This window comes from Eleginops maclovinus, chromosome 5 (genome assembly GCF_036324505.1).
Source record: "Eleginops maclovinus isolate JMC-PN-2008 ecotype Puerto Natales chromosome 5, JC_Emac_rtc_rv5, whole genome shotgun sequence".
In the NCBI taxonomy this organism is placed as follows: domain Eukaryota; kingdom Metazoa; phylum Chordata; class Actinopteri; order Perciformes; family Eleginopidae; genus Eleginops; species Eleginops maclovinus.
This window is the reverse complement of record NC_086353.1, coordinates 1637699-1665310: the sequence shown is the minus strand read 5'-3', so window position 1 is coordinate 1665310 and position 27612 is coordinate 1637699. Positions and strand designations below refer to the sequence as shown.

Genomic DNA, 27612 nt, shown 5'->3' with positions numbered 1-27612 from the left:
AGTTGATGATGCTACATCAGCTAGCACACTCTTGCTTGGGTCTAATTATCAATACATGGAACAAACAAAATATTAAAACAGATAAACAAATTCAAAGTAAAGGTAAGAATACACCCAAGTTTGTGGAGAGAAGTCCTCCTCCTGCTCCTCCTCCATCTCCATCTCCATCTCCATCTCCATCTCCTTTTTCTTCTTCTTTTTCTCCTCCTCCTCCTCCTCCTCCTCCTCCCCCCCTGCAGCTTCAGCTTCTCATGAATAATCAGGACTTCCTAACGTCCTCCCCTCCCAGCAGAAGGTGGGTGTTTCAGTCAGGGGGGAGTCTGACAGGTAAATCGTCCGTGAGCCCCGTCTAATCTGGGAAAAAGGGAATTTTAGCCTCTTCCTCCGGCCTGGGAAGACCATGGCTCTCTCCAGGATCTATCGAGAGTCTCTGCTGGTGATTTTACTGCAAATCGTGCTGATCTGCTCGGCTCAGGTGAGAACATAGCTGCTCTTTATACTCCTGGAATATTCCTAAAGGTGCTCGTAGCAGGTCTGTGGTGATCATGTGACCATGCAACCAAAGGAGAAAATAAACATATTTAATATTTTAAATGTATGTAATATTGTTTTGAATCTCTTATGGGATCATATTTAATATTCTTCTCCCACTTTCTTATGACTATCCTTTATTGTACCCTACTTTACATATCTAAACACATATCTTCACAACACATATGCTGAAAAAAAAGATATTTTCAGCATATTTATTCATGTTATCCACATTAAAGTAGCTGAGTTTAGCTGGACTGAGATACTCAAACTTAAATGCATTTTAATCTACAATTTGTAATGCTTGTTTCAGGGATTTAAGTGTTCTTTAAATGTTTTATATTTTGGGATTTTCGTTGACAATGTGAAATGTGTGTAGTGATATATTGTATTAGCCATTTATAGAAATCAGCATGGGACTCCTCACCCCTCTTTGAACCCCTTTTGATCATTTAAAGATTCAAAAACACAAGAATATAACATCATTTAAAGGACAATTCCAAACATTTTGTAGGTCATGATCCATTACTCTGTGCTTTATTGCGTTGGGATTATTAATTTCTTTAGCAAATATATGCAAACAAAAACAGCATTTTTTAAAAGGACTTTTATTATTTTCTAATGTTTTTCTAAAAGCTGTTCCATACTGTGGTCCATTCATCCCAGTGGACCAGTCAGCATCAGTAATCCGAACACATGCAGTTGCTTACGTGCTGTAATGGGAGAATAATGTGGTTCAGTTTACTGACCTTTCCCCTCTCCTCACCCAAACAATGAGACTCTGTTCAGCTTCAGACTTCCAGCAGCAGCACGGATGATATTAAGAGATGAATTTCAGTCAGAAAAAAGTGATTTTTTTTTGTCTGTGTTTGTTTTACAGAGGGGCCTGGTCGGTCCCAGAGGCTCCCAGGGGCCGCCCGGAGTAGCAGGCGTACCCGGAGTGGACGGCATTGATGTGAGTCGACGGGGAAACAAGAGTGTTTTTATGATGTGGGATTAAGCTGCTATTTCTGGCTTAATCGGCTCAGAAAACAGCAGGGTTTTATTGTTTGCACAAAAAAAGAGACAAAGCTGCAGTTTGATTTAACAATGATGCCTTTTTGGAAATAAAAAAGGTCCTCACATGACTTCATCCTGACTGTGACACTTTCAACCCCAATTCTAATCTCAGATTATTCAACATAGCTCAAACAGAGCAGCTGTTGTCTTAAACTATAGTATATTTTATTATTTAATGTATGTTTTAATTGATCTAAAAGAGTAAATGTAGCAGGATGGACACAATCTTCACCTCCTTTAAATGTATAAATATAATATCATCACAGAAAGAGATTTGTTTTCTGAGTCTCAGAACACTGATGAGGACCAAAGCCACATTTCATGGGTTCAAGCTCCTCCATATTGCACCTTCAAATCCCTCTTCACACTTTAATGAATCATTTTTGGCAGGAAACATCTCGATTCGTTCACAAAATCTAAATATGTTGAGTCAAACATATTGGAATCAGTTTATTAAATAACCTGATTCATACCAGGTTCAAAGATCCCTCATAGCGTCTTACTTTTTGTTCATTATATGCAATGATTGTAACATTTTAAAATGTACTTCTAACTTGCATTGGATATTAGCTTTAGCATTGCACATGTGTACAGCACATGGGACACTGCTCCTGCAACAGACTGTCACTGTGTCTCTTATGCATCCACTTTTTAAATGTACTTCCTGTGTCTGCAGGGCGACAGAGGAGAAGACAACACAGTGACCGGCGGACTAGTGAGTGGACCTTTAATTCCACCTTCCACTTGGATGCTGATCAGACACCTTCAGAGGTAGTGATGATTTCTGCTTCTGCTCGCAGGGCCCTGATGGAGATAACGGTAAAGACGGAGCTCCAGGAGCTGCAGGACTCCCGGGCGCAGACGTAAGTTGAGTTTATTTTGGTTGTGGCTGGTTTAGTACTCATGTACCAGACTCACTTTCTGTAATCCACTAGTTGCTTCATCCCAGTGGTGGAATCTAACTATAACATTTACCTTTTAAGTCCTGTTAATATTTTCCTTTTTATGAAGCATAAACTTCCACTATCTCTCAAACTGTTGTACTTTTTACTCCTCTAGTTACTTTTTACATATAAAAGCACATCAAAAATGAATAAAACCATGAGTAAATTGGCCCCTCATTGCAAAAATACAACATTTCAATGCTCCTACATGTATTTCTTGGTTATAAAAGCAGGATATTAGAATATTCTATTTGATAATGCTGGGAAAAGAGGGTACTTTTAAATGAAATAGTTTTGCTCATTTTGCAGACATTAATTAACAGTCAGGACTTTTTTTCAGGAGTACTTAAAGACCGTAGTTTATCTACTTTTACTTCAGTATAGAATCTGAGTTCTTCCTCCCGTCCTGCAGGAGAGTTTTCCTCTCCGCTGCAGGTCAAACTCTCCAACAGGAGGATGTATTGAATCTCTGTAAGATCTGAGCGGGTCAGATCTGCTGCTGTGTGAGCAGTTTGTCTTGGCTTCAAACCGAGTGAAAAAAACCCCCACCTTGAATAAATCAACCTGGCTATTTAAGGGTAGAGTCTCCAGTTGCTTCCTGACAGGAACAGGGGTCTTTTTGTGTGGGATGGAGGGGGTGAGCGGAGGGGGGATCGGCTGCCCAGAGAGAGAGCACCGTATGCTGGGGACGGTGGAGCAGAATGGGCTCAGTGTGTTGGTTGGGATGCTGCGGGGAACAGACTGCAGACTCAAAGCTTCATGAGGGTTCAAACTGAGAAAAGGAACCAAAATGTGGCCCCAGATGCACAATCAAGAGAAGAGGAGAGAGTTTCTACACATTTAGAGGCATGAAAGAGACCAGTATGCAGTGTTTTTGGTATAACATCAACGATCTGAGGGGGTATTCTTTATGGGGGTCTATCATTGGCTGAGGTATAGTTTGAGGTGTCTTCTCTTTCCTTCCCCCACTGATTCCTTTGACCAGGTTTAGAGGGTTTTGAGAGTTTTATGCAGCAGGCAGGTGAATGGAGGAGCTAAAGAAAAGAAGGAACGCCACACCTCTCAGTCTCTGGAGAATCAGGGGAAGCTTTTACACATTTCATAGAAGAGTTATACCAACCATACATACATACATACATATTTATCCTCCTGCTTGTTATGTTATTTATTCCCCTAAATTGTTCAGTTGTGAGTTGCAGACTGTTGGAGATGTATCAGCTAAGAAAGGACTGCCTGAAGACTGAAGTTGTTGTTTACATGCCAGTTCAGATAAACCTGTCCCTCATGTTTGGTTTTAACCCTTTGAACGCAGAATTAGTTATGTATTCTACTTCTGCAGGCAGGAATCTGTAAAACCTGTATTCATTTCTCTCTTATACAGTTTACAATAACATATGTGCCGTTATAAGACTCTAAACTTGAGCGTCAGATGTCAGGGTCTGCATTGATTGGTGTCTGTGGACAGCATTTGGTTCTTTAATCAAGTCAAATGTGACATACTTCAGGTAATCTCAAGACCAGTAGCCCATTGCATGATATAACTGCTTTTAACGTTCAGAAAAAATGCTCTTTCGAACAACTTCAGCAAAACACCTGCCCAGCGTGAAGTCTTTCAGCTGATCGTTAGTCAGGAAAATCAAATAAGATACACACATACTGGCATACAGAGACTGCCTCCATTAAAGCGAAATAAGAGTCTGTGCCAGGAGAGTTAAGCATCCACTATTACTGATGTAGTGTTTGTGTAATACATGTAGGTATCAGGAGTGCTAACCAACCCACAGCGTTATACAGTCCGTTTCTTGTCTCGGTCAGAAACATGCATACTGTGTGTATGAGGCTCATTGGAATGAGTGTCTACACACACAGCTTGCGAACCATTTTTCTGACAATCCAATCAGAACTCTTTCAGCAGGTGGACGTTAAGAGACAGGTGCTGAAAGAGAGCGTTTCTGGCGGGTGGTTAATAAAGTTTATTTAGACTTACGTGCTTTTTAATATTAAAACATTAACATAAAGGTTTGAACCTGAAGATGAGAATATGTCCTCTTTAAAAGTTTTGTCTCACCTCTGTAGGGACCAGTTGGACCTTCTGGAGATCCAGGCACTGTGGGCCCTAAAGGACCTAAAGTAAGTTCATTATCAACAGATTTTAATTCGTTTTTTTGTCTTTTCTGGTAAAATGTGAGCCGTACTTCTAACACCCGGTCTGCAGAGCTGCCAAACCTCCGTGTATATGTGTGTATGTGTAAGAACATGTTTATGTTTCTCTTTAATATTCCTGGTATTATATTTTACATTTCTGTGCTTGTTTGTTTTCAGGGAGATGCTGGGGCACAAGGACCAGCTGGAGAGCTCGTAAGTACAAATATGACCTGAAGTATATTTATGTTTTAACGATACCCACATTACTTTGATCAGTAGTGCAGATTATGAAACGGTGAGAGAGTAAATATTAGCTGTTAAGGATGAAATGTTGAAGGATATAATTTGCGCTTGATTCTATAAATTAAAAACTGCTTAATGAAGATCTGACAGGATTTGTAGAAGAATATCATTAATCTTTGTTTCATATTTCCGTATATGATACTGTTATCCTGATGACCTCTAAATTAGTCTAATTTTAAACAGTATATATCATTACAGCTGCATTAACACGCTATTAAATGTATATTTTCTGATAATGAAAGACACTATAAATCATTAGATGCACATGTTTTCTAAGCTATGAATGTTTTCTAGTCTGCACAGTTAAAACAATGGAAGAAATGGGCTGCATTTAACTCCACTATGTGCTAGCCAGACCTTTATTCATTTCTGTCTGAGTCTAACACTCATTGATCTCTCTCTCAGGGAGTAGGACCCGATGGGCTGGATGTGAGTATATCTCCTGTACAATACAACACATCGCACTCTATACACAACATATAAACATATTTAACTACGGTGAGTATTTAATGTAAAACACCGTTGATCCTGGGTCACTTTTAAAAGCTTGTGAAGGTTTACAAAGTTCAAGGCGGCTGATAACATCCCCATAACCTCTGTGGGGATACTGCAGTACAAACTAAAAGTAAAAGAAGTAAGATATAAAGATACCTTGAATGTTTTCCTGAGATTTAATTAAAAAAGTTCTCTGTTTTGAAATATTTTTCTTGCCTTCATTTTTAAAATATTGCTTAAAAATTACATAAATTAAAAGAAAGACTGGATTTGTGGAATAAGTTTTTTAGGCCTTTATCCTATCAGATTATTTATCATTAATTCATGTTTTCCTGTTGCTTTCAGGGTATTCCAGGTACAGACGGGTTGCCGGGTGAATTGGGCAAAGTTGGAGCACCTGTGAGTATATTTACTTATCATTTTTTTACAACTATTACTGATACATCTATTTCTAAATGTCGGAAAATAACAGAATATATAAATAACATGTTGAGACTCTTGCAATAACGCTGTATTAATAAAGGACTTTTTTCTATCTGGACAGGGAGCGAGAGGAAAGAGAGGGCCAGTGGGTTTTCCTGGTGCTGCCGGGCCGCGGGTAAATATCACAGCTTCTGGTTGAACTGTCTGTGAGGCTGATATTATTAATGGTGATGGGCAAATTACATTTTAAAGTGGCTGGTCATCTCCTAATGAGAGGGTGAGCCACTGTGGTTTGTGAGATGGATGGGGAGGAGGGTGGCTACACATCTTTAGGTTAAAGAAACAACGCAAATCAACTTCATTAGTGATAAGATGTTTCTTTGAGCTCACCACACACCGTGTTTTTGTTCTAGGGTCCTCCAGGCGTGTATAAAGGAGAGGACCTGGTAAGTTTGACCCCAAAAAAGATCAATTTATCCTCTTTTCTAAAACACTGCTCTCTGCCTTAAGAAAATACAAAGACTTGACTTGAATGACGACTGGACTCAAGAAAACGTCCGTATAAAACACAGACTATAAAGAAGCATGGCTATCTGACACAGTGTGGAAGGTGAAAGCATCTACCATTTTGGGTGTTATGCTATAAGGGGCCTTTATTGCTGGGATGTTATACAACTGAAAGCCAGACTGATGTGTTCAAGTGCTCATGGGAAGCTCAGATATCTGAAACTCCACCAGCAACCAAATTAATTTAAGAGCATCACAATAATGACTGAATTTAAACTCACTTAAAGGAGACAAAACATTGATTTTGTCGCTGATTTCATTGCTGCGTTTTTTCAAGATTAAACAATAAAGTAAAAACAATCTGCGGTGAAGAAGCATCTCTAGAAAGGCTTTTTCTTGGCTCAGTAAGGTCACTGGGGTCTCGGGACAGTGAAGCCCCCTGGTGGCGGGGCTCTTCCATGACCTCAAATAGGCTCTTGTGTTTTTTAGTGTCCCAACACCTGCCCTGCTGGACTCCACGGACACTCCGGTCTCCCTGGCATGAAAGTGAGTGAAACTTCACTGATGCTGATATTGTTGCTCACTTAGTTTTTCCAGGTTGCCTAAATGCATAAATCGTATAACTTGTTGCTCTCACCTGTCCGTCTTTAGGGCCACAAAGGAGTTAAAGGTGAATCTGGAGAGCCCGGAAGACAGGGACACAAGGTAACAATACTGTCCTCACACACTCTGAGCATGCTCTGGGATTCCTGCAAAAGATAACATGCAGATACATGGTTTGGCCAAATAGACACAATGAATCCTAGAGTCATGTTCAAGAAAAAGACTATAACGTTTGCTATTCGATATATTAGTATTCAAGCAACATACAAATGTTCTGTATCCTTATACATAGACCTTCTTCAGGCTGTCATAACTGCAATAATATTTTGCAAGTCTATTTCATACAGAAGGTTCCTTGGCCTAAAAGGGTTTAGGACTCCTCATATCAGGACTGATTTATAAGACAAGTTCTTGTAGCTTTCGTTGTGTTTTCTCTGCAGTTTTTGCAAAAGTGAATACTAATCCAATGAAAACAGGTGACTAAAAACGTGTAGAAAAAGTATTTCTAGATATCAGCATCATGACCTTACTCACGTTCTCTTTCAGGGAGAGGAGGGCGAACAAGGAACGATGGGCGAATTCGGAGCTCAAGGACTACCAGTAAAATATTTCATCATCCTCTCTCCACACGCTTCAAAATGAGATGCCTCCTCAAAGTCAATCATATTAACATGGGACATTTCTATCTGCTCTCCTCCATCCGCTGAGTAATTTTAGGGTCCCGGTGGAGCAAGAGGCCTCCCAGGAATTATTGGCTCCAAAGGCGACAGGGTAAGACGACAAACACACCAGAGATCATTTTAGGGAGGTGTAAAAAAATATGGAAATGAAAGTCTGTTCTGTTCGATCCAAGAGACAGAAAGTTGAGCTCACAGCCTCCATCAGGTCAACAGAGGAAATAAAGCCACAGTTTATATACGCGCACACACACACACACACACACACACACACACACACACACACACACACACACACACACACACACACACACACACACACACACACACACACACACACACACACACACACACACACACACACACACACACACACACAACAAATTGGCAGAATATCAATCATCCAATCAGGAGAGGAGAGGACACCTGTTGGCCAACTTCTTCCTTCAAAGACATTTCAAAATAAAAGCTCATAAAGCAGGAATAGCATAAATATATTCACTTTTGTAGTTTTTTTTATGTGTTCTTTCAGACATTGTAATAGTTAACACCTATAAATGTGTCAGAAAGAATAAAACATGGCAAAACATAAATATAAACATGCAAAGAAGTAAGATTATCAGTCAACCCCATTGTTTCATAAATTAGTACAACCTAGTCAAGTCCCTATATGAAATTTGGAATAAGCATGTGCACTTTCTTTCTTTGTATTTTTACAGGTTTAGCATGCAAACTCACAATACCAGAGACCACGATTATCTTTGCTGCTATCTTTTCATAAAAGAAATGGATGTACATTGTTAAAGAATCTATTAAACTTTGACTGACTTTCACTCGTTCCCATCTCCACAAACAGGGACCTCGTGGAAAGTCAGGGGATCTTGGTCCTCAGGGAATCCAGGGAGCCCCAGTGAGTCCCCATCTGTGCTTAACGAATGTTGACCCCCTCATTGTTATTTAGAAATAAATACTGATTTAAAAAACTGACATTTTTCAGGGCGATGTCGGTCAGAGAGGAGTCATAGGTGAGACCGGGCCAGCAGGAGTTCAGGTAAGATCCAATCCGACCATAAACAACAACAGAGTTAAGTTAGAGTTGAATTGTCATTTGTTTAAGTGTCTCTTTTCGTTCCTTTGAAGGGTGAACGTGGTCCAGCTGGAATCAGAGGAGTGCCCGGGCCGAAAGGAGAGGCTGTGAGCGCTGCTTCCTTTTATCTATCAAAAAATAAATGCATTTATAAACATATCCATCGTCCTGCCTTACAACAGTCTTGCTGCTTTCTTATTCACACAAACTCCTTCCTTCAAACACTGCTACCCAACACCCAACATCTCCTCTGTCATGACTTCATTTTTTTATATTTCTTTATCCTGTAATGGGGAAACAAAATGGGGCATTAAGATGCTGGTAGCCAAATCAACTGTACGCCCGTTACCTCTCATCCTTTATTCTAAATAGATCCGTCACATTTGTGTGATTTACTTTGTAAACCTCTTATTTTGACTGTCAACAGGGTCTTGCTGGTCCAGATGGCCGAGAGGGGATACCTGGGCTGCCAGCACCCAAGGTAAATACTATTTATTTACATATATTTTTGACTGCAAAAGAATAGTGTGTTTCCCGATAAAGTCTTCAGTCTCAACCTTAAGCCCTTAAAGAGAATCGGTGCACTTTAACAACACTGACTGTTCGTGTTGTTTTCAGGGCATTCCAGGGAAAAACGGGGCTCCAGGTGATGCCGGCCTTCAAGGACTTCCTGTAAGTGTGACCTCTGTCCTCAATCGTTTGATTCCTTTTTAAAAGTGTGAGATTTCTCTGATGTTTCATACTGTTTTCTCCATGTAGGGTTTGCCGGGGACTTTTGGCCAAAAAGGAATCAGTGGTGCAGTGGTATGATCATGTTTTTTATTAAGAGTATTTCAATACTACTATACCTGTAATACTACTATAACTGTAATACTACTATACCTGTAATACTACTATAACCTGTAATACTACTATACCTGTAATACTACTATAGGCCTCTAATACCTACTATACCTCTTAATACTACAATACCTGCTAATACTACTATACACTGTAATACTACTATACCTCTAATACTACTATACCTGTAATACTTCTATACCTGTAATACTACTATACCTGTAATTCTACTATAACTCTAATACGACTATAACACTTAATACTACTATACCCTGTAATACTTACTTATACCTGTAATACTACTATACTGTAGACTACTACCTTAATACTACTATAACTCTTAATACTACTATAACTCTAATACTACTATACCTGTAATACTCCTATAACTCTAATAATACTATACTGTAATACTACTATACCCTGTAATACTACTATACTGTATACTACTATACCTGTAATCTACTATACCTGTATACTAATACCAGTATACCCTGTAATACTACTATAACTGTAATACTACTATACCTGTAATACTACTATACCTGTAATACTACTATAACTGTAATACTACTATAACTGTAATACTACTATAACTGTAATACTACTATAACTGTAATACTACTAAACTTAATACTCCCTATAACCCCTAAAACAACTATCCCTTTTGGGAAAATACTACTAAAAAACTGAAAATTCAACAAATAACTGAATACTACTATAAACCTTAAACTAAAAACCGTAATCCCTACAATCCCTGTAAAACACTATAAAGTAATACTACTAAAAACCTGTAAAACTTACTAAAAACCTGTAAAACACTATACCTTTTAAAACCACCAAAATATTCCGAAAATAACAACAACCCCCTGTTAATTTATTTTAAACTTAAAAAAAAAATATACACCTTTAAAACAAAAACCTACTACAAAACCCTGTAATTAATTTACTTTTAAAGAATCCATAATTAAAATACAATAAGGGAAAAATAGAAAAACTTAAACCCAAAAAGCCCCCAAAAATAACAAAAACCCCTTTAAATAAAATTTCCCGCACATAAATTTAAATTTGCCCAAAACTAATTTATATGTAAATCTACTAAAACTGAATACAAACTATAACCGTAATACTCCCAAAAATATAAAAAAAAAAACAAAAAAAAAACCCTTAATACACAAAAACCCTTAAAACTACTTTTACCTGAAAAAACTCCTTTTCCTTAAAAAACAACTATCCCTGAAAATAACTACTAAAACGGAATTTACAACAAAATTTTTAAAAAACTCCCCAAAACTTAATACAACAAAAAACTGTAATCCCTTAAAAATTTTAAAAACTACAAAAATTTTAACCCCAAAAAAACCAAAACTAAAAACCCTGTAATACTACTAAACCTGAAAAACAACAAAAAATTTAAATTTACTACTAAAATTTAAATACAACAATACCTGAAAATACTACAAAAAATCCCATCCCAAAACTATTTATAACTGAAAATACCCCAATAACATTACAACAAAAACCCTGTAAAAACTATAATTTTAAATACAACTATACCTTAAAAAACTACTAAAAATACTTATACCGGGAATACCCTAAAAATTCCCTGTAATACTACTATAACTGTAATACTACTATAAAATCCCTATACCTTAATACTACTAAACCCCTTAAACAACTATAAAATACTTACGTTTAAAAATACAACAAATCCCCTTTAATACAAAACTTAAACCTGAAAAAACATTTTTTTATTTTTTAAAAATAAAAAAAAAATAAAAAAACAAAAACCCAAAATAATACAAAACTCAAACCTGTAAACAAAACCTAAAAACTTTGTTACAACTAACATGTAAACTAACTATACCTGTTAAAACACTATACCTTTAATACAACTAAACCGGTAATACTACTAAACCCTGAAAAATACTTACCTTTTAACCCTGTAAAACTACTATACCCTTTAAAAACCTACTAAAACCTTTGAATACACAATAACTGAAATTTACTACATATCCCTGTAATACAAACTAAAAAACTTAAAAAAACTACTATAGCAAAACTCTACTATAACTGTAATACTAAAGCCTGTAAAACAACAAAAACCTGAAATACCCCTATACCGGAATACTACTATACCTGTAATCCACTAAAACCTGAAATACAACTAAAAACGGGTAAAAACTACTAAAACTGTAATACTATTTTAAAACCTTTGAATTACTTAAAATTTAAAATAAAACTAAAACCGGTAATCCCTAAAAACCTGAAAATACTAAAAACGTAAAAACAACAAAAACCGGGAAAAAACAACTATAAAATCCCTATCCCTTGTAATACTCCCATAACGTAAACAAACTAAAACCTGTTACAAACATCCCTGTAATCCAAAACTATAACTAAATAAAATAAAACCTTAATACTACTATAACGAATACTATTCCCTTTAATACAAATATAACGTAATACAACTAAAACCTGTAATACTACAAAACCCTGAATACAATAAAACTTTTAATACTATAAAAACCTTTTAATCCCTACATAACTGTAAAACAACAAAAACCCTGTAATACAAAAATACCTGAAAAACTACTAAAACCTGGAATTTCCTATAATTGTTAAAAAACTACTAAAACCTGTAATCCTAAAAAAATAAATTTAAAAATAACAACTAAAACTGAAAATACTACTAAACCTGTAAAACAAACTAAAACCTGTAATCCCACTAAAACCTGAAAACAAACAAACCTTAAAAACCCCCTTTTAATACAAAAAACCCTTTTAATACTACTAAACTGAAATACACTAACCTAAATACTACTATCCCCTTAATACTACTATCCCTGTAATACTAAAAAACAATACCCTTGAAATCCTACAATCCTGAAAACTACTATAACTGAAATACAATAAACTTAATACCTTTTAATAAACTACTATACTGAAATATACTATAACTTTAATACTACTTACCCTTAAAACTACAAATACCTGAAAAACTAAAAATAACTTAAAACTATAAAACCTGTAATACACAAATAATGTAAAAACTACTATACCTGAAAAATACTACTAAAACTGTAATACTAAATTAATCAATCCCCTTTAAATAACTTAATAAATACTATACCTGTAATCCCTTTTTAAAACCCTGTAATACTAAAAACCCTTTAAATCCCTACTATCCCTGTAATACTAAAAAACCAAAACTACTAAACAAAATAAAACTAAACCTGAATACTACTATAACTGAATTAACAATTTAAAACAAAAATTACCACAAAACCGTAATACTCCTAAAACCTTTAATCTACTATAACTGGATACTACAAAACCTGTAATACAAACTATAACTGAATAAAACTAAAACTGTAATCCTACAAAAACCCAAAAATACTACTAAAACCCTGAATACAACTAAAAACCCGTAATACTCTAAAATTTAAATCCCTTTTAAGTTACTACTAAACCGAAAACTACTAAAAATTTTAAATACAATTTTTCCTATAATTTTAATACAAAAAACCCTGTAATACTACTAAAAATTTGTAAAAACTATATACCTGTAAAAAAAACTGCTAAAAACCTGAAATACTACTATAACTGTATACTACATAACGTTAAAAACCTCTATAAACGGAAAATACAACATACCTTAATACAAAAAAAACCCTTGTAAAAAAATTTAAAAAACTGAATCCCAAAATATACCCTTTAAAACTACTATAAAGCTAATACAAACTATACCTGAAAATACTACAAACCTTTATACAACCCTTAATACCTGTAAAAACTACTAAATTTTCAAATTTTAAAAACTACTATACCTTAATACTCCTAAACCCTCTAAAAACAAACTAAAACCGGAAATACTATAAAAACTGTAATACAAATAAACCCTGTAAACTACTATACCTGTAATACTACTATACCGTAATACACTATACCTGTAATACTACAAAATTCCCCGTAATACAAAAAATTTAATATAAAACCCCTTTTAAATACTACTATAACTGTAATACTCCCAAAAAAAATACCTGAATACACTAAAACCTGTAATACTATAAAACCGTAATACTACTAAAACTGTAAACTACTATCCCTTTAAATACTACAAAACCCTTTAATATTTCTATCCCTTGTAAAACTACTAAACGTAATACTACTATAACTGTAATACTACTAAAACCTAAAACAACTAACCGGGAATAAACAAAAACTGTAATCCCCAAACTATACCGAAATACTCCCTATAAATGTAATCTACATCCCTGAAATACTACAAAAAGAAATCCTGTAAAAAACTACTAAAACCTGTAAAACAAACTATACCGGGTAATACTACTAAACGTAATACTATAAACCGTAAAAAACAAAACTAAAAAACTTTAAATACTACTATACCTCAATACTACTAAATTGAAATACTATAACCTGTAATACTACTATAACTGAAATACTACAATACCTGTAAATTACAAAAACCTGTAATACTACTAAAACCCTTAAAACTACAAAAACTGTAATACAACTAAAACCTCAATACAACTAAAACCCTTAATTCCTTAAACTATAACCCAAAATACTACTAAACCGTAATACTACTATACCTGTAATACTACTAAAACCCAAAAAATACTACTAAACCCTTAATACAATTATACCTGAAAAATACAAAATTTAATAATAACCTGAAATTTCAAAATTTTAAAATACCTGGAAAACCCTTATTTAAAACCTTTAATCCCAAAAACCTATACCGAATTTCCAAACTAAAACGGTAATACTAAAAACCTGTAATACAAAAAAAACCCGTAATACAACTATCCCTGTAATACAACTATCCCCGAAATTTCCTACAAATAACTTTAAACTACTAAAAACCCTTTAAAACAACAAAAACCTGTAATAAAACAATAACTTTTAATATTTACTAAAACCTGAAAAATCAACCTAAACTATATCTGTAAACAAAAAAATAACAGTCAAACTCCCAAAAAAATACCCTTAAATACTACTATAACCCTGAAATACTAAAAAAACCTTAAATTTAACTAAAACTTTAATACTACTAAAACCTGTAATACTACTATACCTTAATACTACTATAACTGTAAAAACTATAACTTAAAAAACTACTAAACCTAATAATCTAAAACGTAATATACTGGTTACCTGTAATACACAAAAACCTGTAATACTACATACCTTTAATACTCAAAAACCTCAATACTACTATAACTTAAAACTACAAAACCTGAAATTTTATTTCAAAACTTAAACTACAAAAACGAAATACATTAATCCCTGAATTTACTACTTTTCCCCTGTAATACTACATACCGTAATACTACTATCCCCTGTAAAACTCTAAAACCTTTTAATACTACTAACCTGAAATACTAAATAACAAAAATTTACAACTATACCGTAATCTACTAAAACCTGTAATACTACTATAACTTAATCTACTATAACTGTAATACTAAAATAACTGGTAATCCTACTATACCAAATTTACAAAACTAAAAAACTGTAATACAAACTAAACCCAAAATAAAACCCAAAAACCTGTAATACTACAAAACCTTTAATACTACAAAAACCTGTAATACTACTAAAACCGGTAATACTACTAAACCAAAAATACAAATATAACTGTAATACTACAATAACTGTAATACTACAAAAACTTTTAATACTACTTTTAACCTTTTAAAAATTTCCATACCTGAAATACTACTATAACTGAAATATTTACAAAAATTTAATACTACTATAACGTAATACTCCATACCTGAAAATAAACAAAAACCTGTAAAACTCCTTTTTGTAAAAAACAAACCAAATAAACTTAAACTACTATAACTGTAATCTACAAAAAAAATGAAATTACAACTATCCCCTGAAAAATAATAAATTAAACTAAAAACCTGTAATACTCAAAACTTATATTTCTAAAAATGAAAATACAACTAATAACGAATCAAACAAAAACCTTAACTACTAAAATTTGTAATACTACTATAACTGTAATACTACTAAAACCTTAATATACAAAAACCTGTAATACTACTAAACCTGTAAAACTACTAAAAACCTGAATACTACTAAAACCTGAAAAAACAAACTAAAACCTTTAAATACTACATCCCTGTAATCTACTATAAACTCTAAATTAAACTACTATCCCTTTTGTAATACTACTATAAAAATTTTCTAATCCTTAAACTATAACTGTAAAAACTACTATACCTGTAATACCCTAAAAAAAATACCGTAATAAAAAATAAAACCTGTAATACTACTATCCCTGTAATACTACTATAAACCGAAAACTACTATAACTGAAATACACAAAAAATACCTGAATACTACAAAAAACCTTTTTGTAAAACAACTATACTTTTTAAAACAAAACTAAAAAACTGTAATCCCAACTAAAACCTGTAATACTACTAAACCCTTAATACATTTAAAAACTTAGTAATACTACAATACTGAAAACAAAATCCCTTTAAAAAACTAATAACGAATAACTTAAACACTATAACCTGTAATACTACTATAAAAATTTTTAAAACCAAAAACTAAACCTGTAATCCTAAAAACCCTTTAAAAAAATAAAACCGTAAAACCAAAAACTATATACCTGAAATACAACATACCTTAATACTAAAAACCCTGAAAACTACTAAACTGTAAAACTACTAAACCCTGTATAAAAAATTTTCTAATAACGAAAACTACTATACCTTATACGAAATTTTAATAAACTTTTACTACTATACCGAAATTTTAAAACTATAACGTAATACTACTTCCCCTGTAATACAACTATACCTGTAAAACAAAAATACCGAAAATACTATATAACTGAAATTTACTAAAAAATAAAAACTAAAACAAAATAAAAAAAACCTGAAATTAAACAAAAACCTATAACCTTTAATCCTACAAACCTGAATACAACTATACCTGAAAAACCCCAACCCTAATAACTTTTAATACTATTATAACCCAAAAAATTTAAAACTACAATACCTGTAAAATTACTATACCGTAATACTACAATCCGGGGAAAATACTACAAAAACCCTGAAATACTACTATACCTGTAATTACTACAAAAACCTGAAAAAACTACTATACCGTAAAAACTACAAAACCCTTTGTAAAACTACTATAACTTTTAATACTAAAAAACCTGTAATACTACTTATAAAACCTTTTTTAATACACTAAAACCTTTTAAAAACTACAAACCGTAAACTACTATACCTGAAAATTTACAACCCTTTGTAATAAAACTATAACTGAAAAATACAAAAACCTAAAAAACACTAATACCTTAATAAAAAACCCTGTAATACTTTTTCAAAAATTATCTCTAACCTACTAAAACCTGAAATCCCAAAAAACGAATTAACTTTTTTAAAAACAAAAAACTAAACCCTTTTAATACTACAAAAATACCTTAATACTACAAAACCAAAAATTTACTATCCCCTTAAAAACCCCCTGAAATACTACTATCCCCCTTAAAAAATTAAAACCTAAAACCGTAATACAACTAAAACCTTTAAATAAACAAACCCAAATAACTCAAATTTTAAACAACAAAACCTGTAATCCCAAAAAACTAAAACCCTGTAATACATTAAAACCCGTAATACTCCCAAACTGTAATAAAAACTATCCCTTTAAAAAACTCCCTTACCTGTAAAAACTACAATAACTGAAATACTACAAAAAAACTCTATCCCTTAAACTATAACCTTAATACTACAAAACCGTAATACACAATACCTGTAATACTCCCTATTAACTGTTAAACTACTATACCTGTAAAAACTACTATACCTGTAAAAACAAACAAAAAACTGTAATACTAAAACCTTAATAACTCCTAATACTACAATAACTTTAATAACAAACCTTTTTAAAAAACAAAATACCTGAAATACTACTAAACTGTAAACTACAAAAATTAAAAACTCCTTAATCCCACTAAAACCAAAATTTACAACTATACCTTAATACTACTAAAAACCCTGAAAATACAAAACTAAAACCTGTAAAAAACTACTAAAACCTTAATAAAACAAAACTAAAACTCAAGGTAACTACAAACCTGTAATACTACTAAAACCGTAATACTACTAAAACCCTTTTAATACTACAAACCTTTAAAACTAAAATAATTTTTAAATAAAACAAAAAACCTTAATACACTATCCCCGGTAAAAATCCCTTAAAACTTAAAAATACTAAAAAACCTGTATACTACTAAAACCTTAATACTCCTCCCCCCTTAATAACAAATATTAAAAACCTCTAAAATTTAAACAAAATCCCTGTAATACTACAATACCGTAATTATTTAAAATTTAATATTTTGTTATATAAAGAAAACCCTTTTTAATAACAAACCTTAATATATTTGGTTAATACTTTTTTGATAATTTCCTTAATACAACCCTTAAATAAAAAATTAATACACAATAACTGTAATACAATCCCTAATTATCCCAAGTAATACTACTAATTAAATTTAAAAACCCGACAAAAAAACCAGTAATACAACAATAACTCTAATCCCAAAAAAACCTTAATAACTCCTAATACAAAATTTTAAACCCTTTTGTTAATACAAACTAAACCTTAAAAACTACTACCTGTAATACTACTATAACCTGTAATACATCCTATAACTGTAATCTACTATACCTGTAATACCTACTATACCTGTAATACTACTATACCTGTAGATACTACTATACCTGTAATACTACAATACCTGTAATACTACTATACCTGTAATACTATATACCTGTAATACTACTATACCTGTAATACTACTATACCTGTAATACTCTAGAACTGTAATACTACTATAACTGTAAACTACTATAACTGTAATACTACTATACCTGTAATACTACTATAACTGTAATACTACTATACCTGATGGACACATTTAAAATGTTACTTTTTTTGGGATTCTGTTCGTTCTGCCATCAGGGTACCACAGGTGATCCAGGTAGTGTCGGACTGATGGGGTCCCCAGGAAAACAAGTGAGTAAAATAAAGTTTGTTTTATTTAAAGCAAGAGTTTCAAAGTGTCAACACGTTTCAAATCACCCGAAAAAACAGCTGTTTGGTTTGAGGCTTTTAATAAATTGTGCAGTTTTGAAGTACTGGCTGCACTCCACTTACTGGTTGTGCACGTCTTTAATATAATAGCCACATATTGTCTATTTGCTGTTGTAACACGGTACGTTTCCCCAGTTTTTGGAGGATTAAATGATTTTGTATTTGTTTCTTCTCGCTGATAATTATCTGATTTGTTTCCAGGGCGAGCGTGGTGACCAAGGGAGAGGTGGGCCCAGTCGGACCCAGAGGAGGACCAGTGAGTCGACTGCATCTACATTTCGCTCAGAGCTGCGAGACTTTAATCCGTTTTGTGTCAGGAAATAGATTGTTAGCGCTGCATCCTTCTTCCCATTCACTTCTACTCCCAGCAATAGCCTCTAATTCTGGGTTGGGGTCACATAGGCAAAGAAATGAAGTCCTAAATCTGATCATTAACACATTTCAAGGCAGACAAGATTTCTAACCATGGCCCTGACTTCCTGCCAACCATCACACACTCACAGGAGAATAACACAAGCCCCAAATCCCCTTGATTGAACTACAGACACATTGTTAAAGATTTTAGTTTTCCATCTAATTTAACTTATTTTTTTCTGTTCCAGGGCGCTCGTGGAGTGAGAGGGCCTGACGGGCCTCTGGGAGCACCAGGATCCAGGGTAAGACTTAACATTAGGGATGAAATCTCACCCGTAACAATAAGACCACTCCATATCTCGAAAAGGATTGACGTAGTGTCAGAGATTGTAATCACCTAGAAAATACAGCTTTATCGGTAAAAGGGACAGTACCGTTCATCAACAGTGGGACAAAGACAAACCCCCAGGAACATCTGGAAACAGAGAGTGTGTACGTGATTATCTAAATGGTCTGCAGTGTTTATTTAGCTGTGTGCAGAATTAGGTAGAGGTCTGACCACAGTGGGATGGATAGATATCTTTCCTCTATCACAAATGTACTATAGTAGTGTAGTGTATTATAGAGGTCCACGTTCAATTTAAACAAGGCCAGATCATGTGTCAGAAACACATAGTAATATACACAATAGTCATGGTGAATGGTAGATAGAATGGGAGGATGAAACCCTCTTTATTTGTCACATACATGCACACAGCAGAGCACACACAGTGAAATTGGTCCTCTGCATTTAACCCATCCTAGTACTAGGAGCAGTGGGCAGCTATTGTGCAGCGCCCGGGGAGCAATGGGGAGGGGGGATTGGAGGTGTCCGGTGCCTTGCTCATGGGCACCACAGCAGGGCCTAGGAGGTGAACTGGGACCTCTCCAAGTAGCAGTCCACCTTCCATATTTTCAAGTCTGTTCGGGGACTTGAACCGGTGACCCTACGATTCCCAGTCCAAGCCCCTACTGACTGAGCCACTGCTGGACAAAGAAGAAGAGGAAGAGGAGAGCAAATTAAGTCTTAATTTCAAATGCATTTTAAACCAGGTTAATGTTTTTTTTCAACGTTATTAAAACCAGATCATTTACAGTTTAAGATTTTCGGCTTTTTACCTATTTTAGATAAACAGAAGCACCATTTACTAAAACCCCACACACTCATCTCCAGTAAGAAAACTTAATCTGTAAAAAGAAGCAAGTCAATAAGAATTATTTTAAATATAAATGAGCAAAATAGATAAAAAAATACTCTTGAAGTCCGTTTTTCTCATGCCAGATCACAAAGCATCTCCTTACTCCATATACCAGAACCAGGGACACTAAATATATATTTTGAGGCATTTATATTTTACATGTTGTGTGTGCCCTTTCATCTCCTAGAAAACATTCTTGGTATATCTGTGGTTGATAAAAGCCACATGTTAGTGCTCGGCGTAAAGTTATAGTGTCATAAAAAGTAAACCATCCGTCACAGGTGCATGCTTTTATATTGGTGTCTAAGTACATCCTTTAAAGTTAAATATACTACTAATAAATAATACTGATTGTGGTGCAAATCCTGTGCACATCAAAAAACGTTCTCAAAAAAGGTGTGGCCCCAGTACAGAGCCCTGAGGTACTCCAAACATTAGTAACTGTGTAAGATGCGCATCTTATGATAACTCAAATACATTTTACATGTCTGTCACACCTGCAGACATCAATCCTTAGACATCATAGTGTGAAAAGTCTCTGATAAAGTCCAAAGTCGCTAATGAAAATATGAATGAAAGAAAAGAGAGCTGTCACATGGCAAGTTAAGTGCTATCTGTCCACAACGTTTTTGAGTTCTCACAAACCAACAAGCGTTTAAAACCTTCCTTTCTTTGGGAAAACTAGTTAAACCTTTGAGGAAAACAATAGGATTATGTTTAATTGGTAAAAGATTAGACCATGACGGGATTGAGAATCAGAGAAAGATATATATTTTGATGAACCTGAATTCAAAACACTATAATCTCCTCTCTGTTCAGCTGCTGAGAACCTCAAACTAAGAGATCAAGGCCCTGAAATACAAAGCGAGGAATCGATGTCATAAACACTTTCTCCTATCCTGAACTTATTATTCAACACGAGGATCATTCACCAAGATAACCCTTGTATCAGGGAACTGGATCCTCACGTCGTGCTTTTATTAAAGAGCAGCAGGTCTTTATGAACTTCTGTCCCTGCAGTTAAGTCTCTAATCTGCCGGTGATCGTGCATGAATGGCCTCTTGTTGCAGAAATCCAAGGGCCCAAAGGGGTTTTTCCTGCAGCTCAGGGGGGGATTCGGGGCAGGAAAAGAAGCCCTGAAAGAGCTCTCTGTTCCCCAGGAATGCCTGAAACCCGTCGGACCACTGTACACCACAATCAGTACCCACACCCACCCAGAAATATGTGGATAATTGGGAGGGGGGGGGGGGGTCCTTCAGATGATGTGAAGCTGGAAATGTTTTTGTTTTTTTACTGTGCATGTGGTCAGGTTAAGGTGGGGGAGGGGAGCTTTCTAAGACAGCGAGGCCTTGTGTTTTGATTCTGAGTGTGTATTAAAGTGTTTATTTTCGGTGTGTTTTTACAGGGAGCTAAAGGAGACCTTGGCCTGCCCGGACTTCCTGGTCCTGCTGGGTATCGTGGGCAGAAGGGCGACAGGGTAAGAGACACAAAATAACATAAACTTAAAGGGACATGACTTTTACCTGTAGTCGGTCACAAGAACCGATACTGGGAAACGACTGTAGTTCTTTTAAAGCAGATGTTTTCACAGCGATATAGAACAGATATTAGAGAGGGAATTAACAAAAACCAGAAAGCAAGTGGTTTTAAAGGTGTATATTTCGAAGTATGTAGGATTATGTTTATGTTTTTCTGGCAGAGTGTTGGAAAGATTGACCCCTAGAGATGTCTGTAGTCTGGAATATAGTAAAAGATAGAATCGGAGGATGAAGCCCTCTTTATTAGTCACATACATGCACACAGCAGAGCACACACAGTGAGATTAGTCCTCTGCATTTAACCCATCCTAGTACTAAGAGCAGTGGGCAGCTATTGTGCAGCGCCCGGGAAGCAATGGGGAGGGGGGATTGGAAGTGTCCGGTGCCTTGCTCAAGGGCACCACAGCAGGGCCTAGGAGGTGAACTGGGACCTCTCCAAGTAGCAGTCCACCTTCCATATTTCAAGTCTGTTCGGGGACTTGAACCAGCGACCCTACGATTCCCAGTCCAAGCCCCTACTTACTGAGCCACTGCTAAAACTACATTGCACTCTGCTTGTGGTGCTAATAAAGCGAACAAATACCAGCAATACATCTTTCAAAGTAATCATGATCCGGTTACTCAAGATAATCTACAGACATGTTGTGAGCAGGTTCCTGTAGGATTTATTTTGTAGGATGCTTGCTCATCTACTAACCTATACTGAGGTCAGCTAATATTAAAGCTGAGACAAAGAGGACTCTTCAAAGTTTATGTTTACATCTCCCCATATCACAAGCTTCCTGTCCATGAGTCCATACATGCTTTCAGCTGCACACGGTCGACGGGGGGAGATTGGTAGAGAGAAAATGGGGTATGGTTTCTGGAAAATGCTATCTATTTTCATTATATTGTAGAAAAAGAAGACATCTCTTAGGCAGATATCTCCAACCCTCATCAACACACATCACTTCTAGACTTAAATAACAGAACCGGTTTAAAGTGTTTCTTTATTTTAAGGTGAACTGTCCCTTTACAGGTGAAGTTATGAGTGCATCTGCCAAAACAAACTCAGAAGTCAAAAGCTCCCACAATGCAAAGGTAGAATTTGGGTGGAGCTGTGTGGATGTCAACATGTTTGTTCTCTGTCCTCAGGGTGCAGTTGGTCTCGATGGTCCACAGGGAGATCAGGTATGTTTCAAAGGTTTTAACACCTGTTTTAAAACACAGATTATGACCTTTTTAATTGGACTACATTATGCAAAAAATAATCTGTCATGTCTTTGTATTTCAGGGAGCTCCAGGTGATGAAGGAACATCAGGAACTGTTGGAGAACTGGTGAGGAATTAACAACCGACATATTGTTTCTGCTTCTGTTTTCATGAAGATTCAATATGATAATCTCTTGAGAAAAGAAAGTAACTGAACTCACAGATCTGCGGCTGTGAGGAATAACCCTTACGTTAAAAAGTGACATAATTAGGATGATTTTTCCATCCCTCTGCAGCATTACTTCTATAAACTCTCTGCAGACAAATGCACTTTAATGAGTGTACCTTTTTCCTTTCAGGGTGATCAAGGAGAAGCGGGAGAGAAAGGATCGGTAAGTTACCTCAACAAAACATTAAACCAAATCACGTCACTGTATACGTCCTGTGATGGTTGAGGAGCATAACCTCGTTGCACCACTGCAGTTTGTAGCTTTTACTGTGAAGCAGCTGCAGGAGACTTTGGATTTTCCATTAACAGCTGATGCTTCTTGATAAATGTATTGTTCGGGTTAGGTCTTTTTGTGTCAGTTATATAACAAACAACAGCAACTCCTGAACAAAAGCTTTCCCTTCTTATTTATTGATCTCAACTCTCCATTTGAAATTTGAGAATATGGACCCAGATCCAGGGGCCCCCCACCGATTCAATGATCACAATAAACATAACTAATCTAGACACAAACAGGGAGAGACAACAACCTCAAAGACAGAAATCAACTACTGAGACAAACAAAATGACAAAAAAATAAACAAAAAATAGAAAATAATAAAAAGTAAAGAAAACGCTGCTTTTTTTTTGTCCCTGATCCGATGATATTTGAACAAACGAATGAATAAATAATACAAAATAATCTGCCTCTCCACCTCTCACTGTGTTCTTGTATTAAAAAACCTTTCAATAATCCTAATCTTCATGTCCCCCTGCTGCTGTTCATAACAGACGGGCCCACCAGGAGAGACAGGAAACAAAGGATCAGAGGGCGGCCGAGGACAGCAGGGCAAAGAGGGCAAAGAGGGTCAACCAGGACCCCGAGGCATGCAGGGAGACATGGGAGTACCAGGCCTGCCGGGGACCCAGGGACCAGCGGTAAGAGGGTTATCTAAAAAACAATTCTGTGGCAACTTCCTGTTGCTTATTGCACAATACGATACCTCTGTAGGTAAAATCCTCTTTAAACAGGAAGGTTATTTGAATTATTCAACATAAATTACAGAATATTTTGAGTGTTTTTTCATTAAGCATCGCTTTTATGCAACTATACATATTTGGTTTGCTAAAGACAACACCTCACGGCCATGTTTGCAAGGGATGGCTGATCACTGTCAATACTTTTCATTTATTCAGGGAAAATCTCCAACAGATACTCACATCAAACAAGTCTGCATGAGGGTAATGCAAGGTAAGTGTTCCTCACCTTCTTACCAAACGCTCTCAGTTTGTCTTTCTATATTTTCTACCTTTTTTTCAAGCCTTTTTAATTGTTTGATGAAATGATTTGTCAGTGGCGCATCCCTCTCAATGTTATACTTTCTATACTAATCAAGAATTTAAATCACAAGCAAAATGAGACACAGAGTTGCACAGGTTCCCGCCACAAAGAGCAATGAGATGTTACCATCCAGAATATTGTAGAAAATAAGATCTGTGCCAAACAAACGTTTTTGATCCTTATATGTTTAGTTCAGCAGGATATTCCCCACCTATAAACACAAACTTATAATAGTTTAAGGGTAAAAGCAATCTCCAGGAGTGAATAGCTAACATTACGCTATGAAGGAACTACAGCAATGCTAAGCTAAAGGCGGCTAACGGTTGGCATGAAGACGTTGAATATCGTCTCTTACTAACCTGTTGGCAACTCCCATTTGTAAAACACATGAAGCTTTACAATTCACCCAGTCAGTGTTTACTGATGTATTTTAGGTCATAGAACAAAACGTGTAAATCTATTCAGCTTGTGTTATTTCATGCTAACAACCAAAAACACATTCAGAAAACCATGGAATTCGTAAAGAGGGAACCAGGAAATGCAGAAATGCTAACTCATTTCCGGGTTTAAGGACTCATTCCTCCACCACTCTATAAAAGCTGTGATATTTTAAGTTTCCCTGGACATGTGTCATCCTCTGCTGAGTATAAATGTCCATCATGCCCTCCTGTGTCACAGAGCAGCTGGCCCAGCTCGCAGCCAGTCTGAGACGCCCTGAGTCGGGTATCTCTGGGCTGCCCGGCCCCCCCGGCCCCCCTGGACCTCAAGGCGTCGGCGGAGAGAACGGCTTCCCCGGACACACCGGGTCCCGAGGTCTGCCCGGTCTGAAGGGTCCTGCTGGGATAATGGGTCGCAAAGGACCCAAAGGTGAGACTCAGATCAGCGTCATACACCCCTATGAGACTGTGAGGGTGTTGGATTAAACAACCCCCCCCCCCCTGCTGTGCCTCTCCAATCTATACGACTGAGGTGTATTTTGTACAAGGAGCTGCAGATGTTTTAGACTTGTTCTTATTTTGATACCCCCCCCCCCCCCTCAGGGATGAATCAGGGTCATGTTGATGTTAATGAGGGAGCAGATGAGGTGTGAAGCCTGAGCTAAATATGGACATTTTAATTATCTGTGTCCTCGTGGTGATGGTTGTGTTTCCTGTCTGCAGGTGACGTGGGTGACAGAGGGGACAAAGGACCCACAGCAAGAGGACCCAAAGGAGCCCCCGGTGCCACCGGTCAACCAGGTAAAACAAGAGCATGACGAAGAAATCTGATTTTAGAAATAAATGAGTCAAACTTTGACTGAGCTGCATCGAAAACATCCACCTCTTTTCACCCTCTGTCTGAAACCAGAGCCCAGTCTGCTCTGATTGGTTAGCTGGCTGGCTGTGTTGTGATTGGCCAACCGCTAAGAGATGTCCCGCCCCTTCACCTATCACGTACAATTTGTTGGAGTGCCAGCCAATAGAAGCGCGAGTGTTAAATAGTGATGTCACTGTGTTCAGGAAGTAAAGTGTTTCAGGCAGAGAAGCTCCCTCTGGAGGAAACACAGGGATTTTAGCCTTTGCAGACCATTGACATGCACTAAAACCTATAGAACACACAACAGGACAGGGAAAACCCCAAAAAGCCTCTTTAACTTCGATCCTTCCTCTCTTCACTCCTCTCTCAGGTAATCCCGGTCGACCGGCGTACGGTAAGGACGGTCGTGAGGGGATGAGGGGACCCCGCGGTGTTCCCGGTGCGTTGGGCGTTCCCGGGCCTCCCGGTCCCGCCGGCATGAACGGTTACTGCGAGTCGTCACAGTGCATCCTGCCCATGGTGGCGGCGCCCGTCTCTGCCAAGGACTCCAGCATGAAGGGCCCCAATGACATGTGAGGAGGGGGAACTGAAAGACTGGAGGAGAGATCTCCATGGAAGTCCATTTTGTCTTTAATTCGGAAAGTAATTTTGTTCTCTTGAAGCCATCTTTGAGGTTGACATGGAGGTGGACGCTGAACAGAAAACATCTGAACATAAAAAAAGTTCCATTTTACCTCACTGCCATCTCTGTACTGTAAAATCAGAGAAGAATTCACTGATTGTACAAACCTGCCCGCCACATCTCTGTCAAAGTGTTTCTGTATTTTATGTAAATGTGTCAATACGCAAATTATACAGCTGGATGACGTACATTTTGTTTGTGAGTATCTTTGTTGTTATTCCACTTTAACCCCCCCGCTGTGCCTCTAAATGTAGGATATGTTTGATAATTTCTCTGTCATGGCGACTGTTGTTTTTGTGAATGGAGGGCGGCGATGCGTTAAACCTCTCTGACAGTTTTATATGACTTCTTATTTATTATATCAAGATTCAAGGTGACATCTACGAGTTGTACAAAGGAGGAAATAAACACATTTTGATAACCTCTTGCATGTTTTGTATGGGCAAAAAAACCAGCCAGGACAGAGTACAAACAAAACGAATTAAAAGTGAATTTCTTTGATCAACAGCTTTGAGAATTATTCCTATAAATCCTGAAGATCCAGCAGACAGTTTTCAGGGGAATGACAAGAGAAGTTGTTGTAAATTTGACAAGTCAAGTATTGAGTTTCATTATAACATGTCTCTCAATTGAATTTGTATTTATGTATTTGGATACTTCCAAAATGCATCATAAAAAGAAACCAAGCATTCAATAAATATTGAAATAATTTAAACATTTAACCAAGACACTGCTGCAAAGAACAACTGTTTTAAGATCAGGTTTCACAGTGATTTTAAGCCTTATATAGGAATATGTACAGTATATATATATCCACAAGCTTCCTCTTTGTAAATTGAATTATTTATTTTAATTTCACACCAGTTTTACTCTTGGTCAGTTGAATGCATTTAATGTGCCTCGAATTAATTTGTTGATAAAAAAGTAGTGGCATGTTTTTTACACACCTCTAGCATTCAGTTGAATGACATCAGTCTTTATCTGATT

At 36.0% G+C, this 27612-nt stretch overlaps 1 protein-coding gene across 1 annotated transcript; it reads left to right on the top strand.

Moving 5' to 3' along the window:
* Window positions 1–301: 301 nt before the first annotated feature.
* On the top strand, window positions 302–27165 carry col9a1a (collagen, type IX, alpha 1a). Its single transcript, XM_063884264.1, is given in 33 exon segments — window positions 302–475; window positions 1412–1486; window positions 2267–2305; window positions 2391–2453; window positions 4611–4664; window positions 4857–4892; window positions 5388–5411; window positions 5823–5876; window positions 6022–6075; window positions 6314–6346; window positions 6897–6953; window positions 7059–7112; window positions 7557–7610; window positions 7728–7781; window positions 8544–8597; window positions 8685–8738; window positions 8828–8881; window positions 9202–9255; window positions 9393–9446; window positions 9534–9578; window positions 18645–18698; window positions 18978–18995; window positions 18997–19032; window positions 19379–19432; window positions 21774–21845; window positions 23041–23076; window positions 23180–23224; window positions 23457–23489; window positions 24098–24244; window positions 24503–24557; window positions 25326–25514; window positions 25808–25885; window positions 26314–27165. Coding segments are annotated over 33 exon segments (2064 nt in total). The 5' UTR covers window positions 302–400; the 3' UTR covers window positions 26520–27165.
* Window positions 27166–27612: the final 447 nt, after the last annotated feature.